This window comes from Callionymus lyra, chromosome 11 (assembly GCF_982586985.1).
Source record: "Callionymus lyra chromosome 11, fCalLyr1.hap1.1, whole genome shotgun sequence".
Classification (NCBI taxonomy): Eukaryota; Metazoa; Chordata; class Actinopteri; order Syngnathiformes; family Callionymidae; genus Callionymus; species Callionymus lyra.
The window spans coordinates 6,663,807-6,674,764 of NC_141828.1; the positions used below are offsets into that span (position 1 = coordinate 6,663,807).

The following is a 10,958-nucleotide window of genomic DNA, read 5'->3' on the forward strand; positions in this document are numbered from 1 at the left end:
AGTTCTGCTGGACTTCAGTCCAGACTCCTGCCAGGGGTGTCCAGGGAGTCCTGGTGTCCCAGCAGTGACGTCCCCGGAGACACCAGTGACTTCTCAACTTCCCCTCGAGTCACGTCACCTGTGTCAGTTTCATCATGTTATGTCTTGGCACATGTGGACAGGGGTCAGAGGTCACATGGTGTCTATGAAGCTGATGATGGTCTACATTCAAACGAGGATCTGAACCAACAACCGACATCATCCTCGAATGTTCCGCGTGTTTGGACCTGGACAACAAACAAACAAAATTGGAAATTTGTGAAGGGGATGTGGGGGGGGTGTCTGCGCGCGCACGTGACAGTCTGCGCGCGCGAGCGAGAGAAGAGGGAGGAGAGAGAGAGAGACATATTTAGCGCGGCTCAGTGCGTGCGCGTGTGTGGACTTTAACTCCTGCGTGACTCTCCTCAGAACAACTGGACCGTCATGGTTTGAGATGGTTCCGTGACGGAGATGGACCAGGGGGGGAGGACGGCGGCGGTGGTTCCAGTGCTGTGCTGGCTTGTCCCGGTGCTGGTTCTGGTTCTGGTGGAGGTGAGTCAGCTCGGCGGGTTGGATCTAATAATGCAACATGTTTACGAGCTGACACCGGACTTGAGCGCCCCCCAGTCACGGAACCACTGAGGCACCAGCCTACATCAGAATATGACTTTAAGTCATAATAACAAATGTAGTTTTTTCGTTAATAGGAAGTTTATTGTTTGTCCTGCTGTGGTTAGTTGCGTCTTTATCAAATCTCAGTTTAGACCAGGGGTTGGTGACTCATTTCTTGTGGAGACTGGGCTGCAGGCTGAGGGGTCTCTGCAGATCTTTCTGATATTTTTCAAATTTGATGTATATTTTGTGTGCTTTTACTGTGAATTTCGGCCATTTTTTTTGTTATTTTAATTTAGTAATCTGTCTTGTCTTACCTATATAATCAAAGCTATATAAATTAAATAAATGTAAATTTGACGTCTTCATACCATCTTATGTTTAACAAAAAATAGAGTTCCTTGTTTTGCCTGCAATAAAAGGTGAGACACTGGTTAAAAGTTAGACAAATCTCCTAAGCTTTGGAACGATCTCTGTGTTTGATGATCTACTGACTCCTTCAAGAAACATCTAAAGACATTTTTATTTGTGTTTTTCCCTGATTTTCTGGCACTCATGTGTTTGTCTTATATGTCTTGATATTTTAAAGCATTTAATTTAGCTGTATATTGTTTTTGATTGTTCAAGCGCTTTGTGACCCTGGTCTATAAAGATCTTTACAAATAACCTTTACTTTACTTACTTAAAATAAATGGTGGACTTCAGAATATCGTGTCAAGAGCCACAAGTTCGAGACCACCGTTTTAAATTCCAGTGGTCTCTTCAGCCTGCAGCTCAAGTCACTGGATCTAAGCTTTAGACATCAGCACGAGACCAAATCTGAGCTCCTTACGTCCCATGGTGTTGAGTTTTCACCAGGAGGTCAGAAGGAGTAAGAGGACGAATCAACTTCATTTTTTCATAACATGTATTTGGGACTGAATAGTGAACTCCACATATGATGCATGACCTCCTCACGACCTCTTAGTGATGGGTTCCGAAAAAACAATTCAGCTGTTTTTTCAACTTCCTGTTGACTGACGTGCTGACGGTGTCTCTGCAGGTCACAGAGGAGGTGAGGCTGAGCGTCCAGAAGAACAAAGGTAAAAAGGAAGGTCAGACTGTCATGGATGTGAGTGGAAATGAGTCCAAATCTTCAGAGGTTCACGACACTTCCAGGTCCCCTCAGCTGTATTTTGGAGGTTCTTACCTCACCACCAGAGAGGCCCTTAGATCCCGCACCCTTGTGAGACGTGCACTGACTTCAGTCTGCTCACTTGGCACCGATGTATCGATGTGTTGGCAGCAGGACAGTCTCTGACTCAGCTCAAGTGTTTTCCGTCAAAAACAAATCCAAACTTGTGTTCTGATGCTTCTGGCTGAGTCAGCAGTTTTTCTGTATCTGCACGAAGAGGAGTGGTTTGTCACATCTCTTCACGGCTGCGTGTCTCTTCACGTCTTCTTCGCGCTCGTGGACTTGATTGAGCGTGAAGACGAAAACATGTGGAGGAAAATATGGTTGCTTCTCATCATGAGCAGAAACCTGAGCAGAACCAGACTCAAGGCTCATGAGTTCTCCTGATCACTGAATTAAACCCCATGTAGATCAGTGTTGTTTCCGAGGTTAGAAAATTGACAAAAACACCATAACAATGGAGTTAAGTCAGCAGGACATTTGTTTGTAGGTCTGACTCTGTAGAAACCTCCAGGTCTCTTCTTCAGGTCCGGACTCCTGCTCCGACCTCTTCGACCCGCAGAGCTTCTACAACGGTTCCGTCTCGCTGACGGAGTCCGGCTCCTCCTGCCTGAAATGGACCGACTTCCCCGACTATGTGCTGCAGTACCCGGGGCGAGGCCTGGGGGACCACAAGTTCTGCCGAAACCCGGATCACGAGGACCGGCCCTGGTGCTTCTTCAGACAGACCTCCGGTGCTATTGGATGGGCCTTCTGTGACTGTAAGCAAGGTGAGGGGAGAGAAGGAAGAGGAAACCAGGAGAGGAGGAGAGGAGCAGGGGTCACGATGATTGACCTTTCTCAATGGAGTGAACGAAGAGCAAAAAGAGCCAATGAGGAGGAGAGAAGAAAGAGTGATAATTGAGAAAGGGGTCAGGAAGAATTAAAGAAGAGAGGAAGGAGGGAAGGAAGTGTGAATAAGAGAGAAATGAGGGAAGGAAGAGTAAAGGAAGAGAGGAAGGAGGGAAGGAAAAGTGAATAAAGAGAGGAAGGAGGGAAGGAAGAGTGAAAAAAGAGAGGAAGGAGGGAAGGAAAGTGAATAAAGAGAGGAACGAGGGAAGGAAGAGTAAAAAAGGGGGGGAGGGAATAAAGAATTAAAGAAGAGAGGGAAGAGTGAAATAAGAGAGGAAAGAGGGAAGAGTTAAGGATTGAAAGAATAGAGGAAGAGTTAAAGAAAAGAGGGAAGGAGGACTGAAATAAGAGTAGAAGTGTTAAAGAAGAGAGGAAGGAGGGGAGAAGTGAAATGACAGAAGAAGAATAGAAGAAGAGAGGAAGGAGTGAAATAGGAGAAGAAGAGAGGAAGGAGGGAGGAATGGGTGAAATGAGAAAAGAAGAGTAAAAGAAGAGAGGGTGGAGAGAAATGAGAGAAGAAGAGTAAAAGAAGAGAGGATGGAGGGAAGAAGGAGTGAAATAAGAGAAGAGTAAAAGGAGAGAGGAATGGGTGAAATAAGAGAAGAGTAAAAGAACAGAGGAAGGAGAAATGAAGAAGTGAAATGAGGGAAAACGAGAGGAAGGAGGGAGGAATGTGTGAAATGAGAGAAGAAGAGTAAAAGGAAGAAGAGAAGCTGCGTCACCATCAGTCTTTGAGTGACCTCTGTGGTCTGCAGGTGCTGCTCGTCTGGTCGGGGGAGAGTCTGGCAGGACTGGCCTCCTGGAGGTCTTCGTCAACGGCCAGTGGGGGGCAGTATGTGACACTCACTGGACGGACAGAGACGCCTCCGTGGTCTGCAGACAGCTGGGACTCGGGTGAGAGACTGGAGCTGGCTCCTGAGATGCAGCAGAGCGCCCCCTGGAGGTCAAACAATAAAGTGTGTCCGTGTGTCCGCAGTGACGTCGGTACAGCCGCTCAAAATTCCTACTTCAGTCCAGCGTCGCTCTTTCACTACGAGCGTCTCGGTTGCCGTGGGGATGAAAATTCTCTTCTGGAATGTCAAAGCAGGAAGTTTGTCGGCGGCGATTGTCGCCACGGCAACGAGGCCGGAGTGATTTGCACTGAACCTGAAGGTGAGATGATTCAGTGACACCAAAAACACACAGTGGACCTGAAAGAATACACAACAACAAAAACACAGATAGAAGATTCGTACTTGACTTGAGGCTTCCGATATTTTTATTTTTGTAAGTTTTTATTATATATTTCATTTCAATTTATTTTTAAAACATAGGGTTTGATATAATTAAACATTTTATACAGTCAACATTTAAATAGAGGTTTTGTTACAACAGACAATACCAAACGAGTGCTGAGCTACTTGATTTTGTACTCGTCGTCACATGATCCTCTGTGCGTCGCGTGATTGGCTGAAAGTTTAGATCACGATTCACAAGTTGTTATTGTCATTATACAGCAGTTAGAAAATGCAAAAAAAAATTAACAAAATATTGTTAAGACTCCCGCATTATTCAAGTAGTAGGTGCTCTACTGGTTATGTGTGGCGACACTATTATACCAATTTGTATATTGAATTGTTAAAGGCTTTGAAAAGGCTTAAAAAATGTGGAATTTTGATTATTATTATTAATTTATTTTAATTATATTACGAAACTCTATATTAAACTGTGTAAAAAGTCAATAATTCTATGAATCGTATTTACTTTAAACATTATCGACCTTTCAATGTAGAAATTATTGAATTAAATTATTGGAAAAGATGATTCAATGCTTGAAAAAATAATTATTTCAATTGTAAATTAAAGTTTTTGATAATATCCTGATGGCACTGATGTACTTTGTTTCTGACAAATCTAGAAAAGTTCAAGAGTGTTGTGTAGACTAGTCTGGGGTCGAACCTGTACACTCTCTCTCTTCGTCGACAGCCAGTGCTGTCCCGATCAGACTTGTGGGGGGTCCGGAGGACTTCGAGGGTCGGGTGGAGGTCTACCACGCCGGCCGCTGGGGGACCATCTGTGGCGACCACTGGGATGACACGGACGCCGAAGTCGTGTGTCGACAGCTGGGACTCGGGTGAGAACTTCCACTCATTGATTCAGGAGGGCTTCGAAGTGGGACTCCTTGAGGGCACTGCAGCTGGACATGTGACGGTCCAGTAATCGAGCGTTTCTCTGTCTCCAGAGGCTCGGCCAGCTCGCGGACATCGGCCCATTCTGGTGGAGGTCCGGTCTTCCTCTCCGGGGTCCACTGCACCGGCAACGAGCTCTCGCTGGAGGACTGCCCTCGAAATGAGTGGCTGCGACAAGACTGTGTCCACGCAGAGGACGCTTGGGTCTCATGCAACCCTTACAGAGGTCAGTGTCCCTCTGAAGGGTCTTCTGGTTCTGGTCCACGTTGGTCTCACGGCGTGAGAAAAACATCAGGAGGAACATCTTATAGATTTCAAAAGTTGCGGATACTTTAAACTTTTTTGTTTTAAAATCATTTATTTTATCATAGTTGTTTTTTTGGTTTACATTTCAATAAAGTGTGTTTAAAATAATTTAATTAAAAAAGTATTTAAAATTAACATTCATATATTGGGTTAGGTTAGGTAGAACTTTATTGATCCCTAGGAGGTCTCCTTCGGGAAATTGTTTTTTTCCAATTAGAACACAGCAATACAGCAATTATTCTTAAAAATAAAAATAAAATAAGAACAAGAACAAAGAGAAATAAAGAGAAAGAACAAGATGATACAATCTAAGTCTAAAGATAAAGAACATAGGTCAAAGACAAAGGATACAAAGATTAACATAGAACAGAACATTATTCTCATTGACTGCAGTTAATTATTATTTTGTTGCAATTAACCTCCGGTCACTAGATGGGAGCAGTCAGTACAGCTAGAGGGACAATGAAGATTCCGCCAATGACTGAGGACGAGAGGATACAGTGGATTCCAGCAGCTTTTAAAGCTGATGTTTGGACATATTTTGGTTTCAAAACAAATGAAAACAGTTACGACTTCGTCAAGAGTCATGTGGTCTGTAAATACTACAACACCAGAGTCAATTACTCCACAATACTACACATATATACTTGTTACTACAGTATAACTATATCGCTGCAGCTGTATCATATCACCAGATTCTTGCACACACACACTAGCAGGTCTGCCCTGGTTTGTTCAGGCAGGAGCCCCGGTGCCCCCTGCAGGTCATCACACTGTCATCTCCTGCGTCCACTCAGATGGAGGCGTTCGCCTGGTGGGTCCAGACGCCCCCTGGGAGGGCCGGCTGGAGGTCTACTACCAGGGGGAGTGGGGGTCCGTGTGTGACGACAACTGGACCCAGCTCAACGCCAGGGTGGTGTGCAGGCAACTGGGCTTCAGGTGGGTGGAGCGTGAAGGCGTTACCATGGAAACGGCCATCACCGCGATGATGTCATAATGTGCCGTTCGTCCCCCTGCAGGGGCCACGCTGAGGAGGGTCCCGATGGGGTGTTTGAAGAAGGCAGAGGGAAGATCTTCCTGGACGAGGTGGAGTGTCGAGGAACGGAAGCGTCGCTGACGTCCTGCGGACACTCGAGGTGGGGTCAGCACGACTGCTTCCACAGCGAGGACGTGAGGGTCCGCTGCCAGAGGGGCCTCGAGAACAACCACATGTCCGACCTGGAGACCCCTGTAGGCGAGTGATCCGTCCGAGGTCTAAGGAAAGTCAAGACCCCTGAGACTGACGTCATGTGTGCCAGCAGGTCCGGTGGTGCGTCTGGTGGCGGGCGAGAGCCGGGGGGAGGGCCGGGTGGAGGTCTTCATCGGGGGCCGGTGGGGCAGCGTGTGCGACGACGGCTGGAGCGACGTGAACGCGGCGGTGGTCTGCAGACAGCTGGGATACATGTGAGGCGACACCGGTCTTCCTGCAGACGTGCCCCTGTGAAGACCTCCTCTCTCTCTCTCTCTCTCCACCAGGGGCGCCGCGAAGGCTCGATCCCTGGCCTACTTCGGCGAAGGCCAGGGTCCGATACACCTGGACAACGTCCAGTGCTCGGGCTCCGAGCGGTCCCTGGGAGAGTGTCCGGCCTCCACCGGGGAGGAGCACGACTGCCGTCACAGCGAGGACGCCGGAGTCATCTGCGACTATAAGCTGGACCCTCCAGGAGAGGGCGCCGCGGAGACCTGCGGCCAAAAACTCAACAATCGAAGACGGCGTCGGATCATCGGCGGAGACAAGTCTCTGAGGTGACATACTTCGAGGACTCCTGGTGTTCATTATGGTCTGTTGATGTGGAAGTTTATCATCAGAATATTGGACGATTGAATTTAATATTTAGGTAAGTAAGTAAGTAAGTAAGTCATTTTTATTTATATAGCGCTTTTCCAGACCAGGGTCACAAAGCGCTTAAACAATCAAAACAATATTCAATAAAGTATATACTTTAAAGGCCAAGATAATACTGAGAACAACACAGGAGTTCCAGAAAATCAAGGAAAAGCCTGAACAAATAGAAACGTCTTAAGATGTTTCTTAAAGGAGTCAGTAGATCATCAAGTGTAAAGAGAGAGGAAGAACTTTATTGATTAGAAATTGGTAGAAAATTGTTTTTTTTCCAATTAGCCACAGCAATACAGCAATTATTCATAAAAATAAATAAAAATAAAATAAGAACAAGAACAAAAATAAATAAAGAGAAGTCTTAAGATAAAGAACATTTCAAATGTTGAAACTTTTTAAGCTTTAACTTATTAATTTTTAATAATTGAATTAAAAATGAAATTGAAAGGTTGAATTTGAAGTTTTTTTAATAGTTTTATTAGAGATAATTCCATTATTTGTAACACACACACATCACTGTAGACTCAACGTGTGAGTCAATATGTGGTCTACAGACTTCAACATGTCAGGAAGTGAAATGTTAAGTATGTGAGATGAAACCAGAGATTCATCACATGAGTGTTTGTGTGCCTGCGAGTGCGTATAAGTATGTATATGCGTGTATTTCAGGGGTGAGTGGCCGTGGCAGGTGTCCCTGTGGCTCAGGTCTCAGTCCCGAGGAAGTCACCCTTTGTGTGGCGCGTCACTCATCGACCCCTGCTGGCTGGTGACGGCAGCGCATTGCTTCAAGAGGTAGAGCACAGCGCCCCCCCGTGGCCGTACTTGGCTGAGTTGTAAAGGAACCTGACTCCCCATCCTGACAGGTTCGGATCGGACCCGAGTCGATACGTGCTGCGGCTCGGGGACCACCACACGGAGGAGCAGGACGACTTCGAGCGAACCCTGACCCCCGCCCGGGTCGTGGTGCACAGGAAGTACAACAGCAAGGGCTGGGAGAACGACATCGCTCTGGTGCGGCTCAAGGGCACGGAGGGCAGCTGCGTGGCGTTCAACCCTCACACCGGGCCCGTGTGTCTGCCGGGGGCCGGGGACAGGTGGGACAAGAGACCCTCGGCATGTGTGATCACGGGCTGGGGCGTCACAGGTGAGTTTTTTTATGGTGTCACTTGTTTAAGGGTTTATTATTATATATAAATATATATATATATATATATATATAAGTATATAAGTAAGTAAGTAAGTCATTTTTATTTATATAGCGCTTTTCCAGACCAGGGTCACAAAGCGCATAAACAATCAAAACAATATTCAATAAAGTATATACTTTAAAGGTCAATATAAAACTGATAACACAACAGGAGTTCCAGAAAATCAAGGAAAATCCTGAACAAATAAAAACGTCTTAAGATGTTAAAGTATATAGTAAAAAAGTTATAAAAGTGCCATCACTATATTGAAGGTTGGTTTAATAGATTAGACATGATTAACTTATAGTTCGATCAAGTAGATCTGTACTCTTTTTGTATCGACTGTTATACCAACATTTCTATATTGCATTTAATATTTTATAATATTTTTAATTATTTGAGTTGAGTATCAGACATTATGTGTAAAGAAAAAAAGCATTTGAAAATAATCTATTTTGAAAATTAAATGTATTTATTTAAAAAATAATTCAACCTTTCAATGTAGAAATGATAAAAAAAAATACAATTATTTAAAAGATACAATAAATGCTTTAAGGAAAACAAGAACATTTTAATTAAAAGGTTAAACATTTGAAATGTAAAATTCAACCGTTTAACATTTTGATAATAATAATAATAATACCCAGGTGCAAAACAAATAGACTCAGGGACTCATTCATCCCTCGGGCTATTAAATTGTACAATTCTGAGTTCGGGGGCAGGAGTGGAGTGAAAGTATCTGGATGTTCTGTTCCATGTTAGTCTTTGTATCTTTGTCTTTGTTGTTTTTTTGTTTTTTTTGTTTTTTTTCCTTGACCTATGTTCTTTGTCTTTGTCTTTAGACTTAGATTGTGTCATCTTGTTCTTCCTCTTTATGTTCTTCTTACTTTATTTTTTATGTATTATTTTTTATTGTTTATGAAAAATTGCTGGCTATTGGTAAAAAACAATTTCCCAAAGGAGACCTCCTGAGGGATCAATAAAGTTTTACCTTACCTTACCTTAATAATAATAATCTCTATTTATATAGCGCCTTTCTAGACCATGACACTAATATTCTAATTTATTTATTTTATTGTTTTACTTGTTTATTATAGGTTAGGTTAGGTAGAACTTTATTGATCCCTCAGAAGGTCTCCTTCCGGAAATTGTTTTTTTTCCAATTGGACACAGCAATACAACAATTATTCTTAAAAATAAGAACAAGAACAAAGAGAAATAGAGAAAGAACAAGATGATACAATCTAAGTCTAAAGATAAAGAACATAGATCAAAGAAAAATAACAAAGACAAAGAATACAAAGACTAACATAGAATAGAACATAAGTTATTATTATTATAGGCCATTTTATGGAAATATGTAAGTAAGTAAGTAAGTAATATGTATTTATATAGCGCTTTTCGAGACCAGGGTCACAATGTCTCTTGTTTTATCTTAATTGAGTGTATTTTATGAATTAATTTTATTCATATTATTTCATTTTCATGTTCTGTAATGCCACCACAATCAATTCAAGTGTTGTGTTTACAACACTGGCAATAAAAATGTTCTGATTCTGATTCCTCCTGGTCTCGTCACAGAGCAGGAATACTCTCGGACGCTCCTGCAGGCCTGGGTGCCGCTGCTGCCGGCCTGGAGGTGTCGCAGGCAGTACGGCGGCCGCTTCACCGGCCGCATGCTCTGCGCCGGGAGCTTGTCGGAGCGCCACCGTGTGGACAGTTGCCAGGGAGACAGCGGCGGACCTTTGGTTTGCCAGCTCAAGGGGGGCCAGTGGGTGCTGACAGGGGTCATCTCCTGGGGTCACGGCTGTGGCGACCCCTCCTTCCCTGGCGTTTACACGCGGGTCAGCAAGTTCCTGCGCTGGATCGACAAGGTCGTCAACAAACCATACAAGTACTGATGACCGTCCTAGAGGTCGTGCTGCGCGGCTGCCAGACACACGAGATCAATCATCTGTCATGTGACCCCAAGTGCTGCTCCACACCTGAACCCTCAGGTGTTCTCTCCATGGCTGTCACGTCTTCCGTTCTTAACGTGTGTGTTGTTACTGTTGTTGCTTGTGTTTGTATATATTGAGATATTTATTGAACCTTCATCGTCACGTAACATTCCTTCCAGACCTGCTGACTGATGGAACCCTCTGAGATGGCGATCTTCAACGTGTGGCATGCTGGCCGTTTGCTGCCTGTGCCTTGATATTCTGTGGCCCTTTATTGTCTTCGCTTTATGAGCAAAGGAAACGTCACAGAGTTAAGGATAAAGAGTCACGCCTTCATCCATGCTTTTCCTGGCATATCGTGTTTCGACCGATAAACACTGAAGGATCATTTTTTACTAAAACTGTCGAGGTTTAAAAACCCACCGTGGTCGTGTTGATGATATATTTACCTGCTTATTTATTTGTCCTACTTGCACACCTGGATGTTGGAAATGCTACAACGGTTGCGACGAATCAAAATCCGAAAACTCGTATTGCCAGTGTTGTAAACTGTGACGTTGAAAAGCAATAAAAGCTCCGTTAAGACGTTTTACATGAATATATTTGAGAGCAAGAGGTGAGCAGTTACATTTCCACAGGGTCACGTTATATACTGTCGAGACAAAAGAATGAACGGACAAACTCTTCACTGGCTTCCAGTTTCTTTCAGGATCATTTTAAAATTCTGGTTCTTACTTTCAGATCTATTCATGGTCAGACCTTCCATCAGTGATCTGATCCAGA

At 44.1% G+C, this 10,958-nt stretch overlaps 1 protein-coding gene across 1 annotated transcript; it reads left to right on the forward strand.

Annotated features, from left to right (window-relative positions):
- The first annotated feature begins 426 nt into the window (after nt 1-426).
- On the forward strand, nt 427-10,763 carry LOC148069105 (neurotrypsin). The gene is made up of 14 exons (XM_087802162.1): nt 427-570; nt 1,673-1,712; nt 2,332-2,574; nt 3,451-3,589; nt 3,672-3,847; nt 4,661-4,808; nt 4,917-5,089; nt 5,967-6,108; nt 6,189-6,403; nt 6,471-6,612; nt 6,685-6,954; nt 7,718-7,840; nt 7,912-8,192; nt 9,817-10,763. Exons 1-14 carry the CDS (start codon nt 490-492, stop codon nt 10,134-10,136), a joined length of 2,493 nt encoding a protein of 830 aa, XP_087658288.1. The 5' UTR covers nt 427-489; the 3' UTR covers nt 10,137-10,763.
- Nucleotides 10,764-10,958: the final 195 nt, after the last annotated feature.

What these genes read in the sequence shown, in the direction of transcription:
- LOC148069105 (XM_087802162.1), top strand. Translation starts at nt 490, where the DNA reads ATGGACCAGGGGGGGAGGACGGCGGCGGTGGTTCCAGTGCTGTGCTGG. An exon ending in TGTCGACAGCTGGGACTCGG is followed by an intron (nt 4,809 to 4,916) that starts GTGAGAACTTCC and finishes CTCTGTCTCCAG; the next exon opens with AGGCTCGGCCAGCTCGCGGA. An exon ending in GGCGGAGACAAGTCTCTGAG is followed by an intron (nt 6,955 to 7,717) that starts GTGACATACTTC and finishes CGTGTATTTCAG; the next exon opens with GGGTGAGTGGCCGTGGCAGG.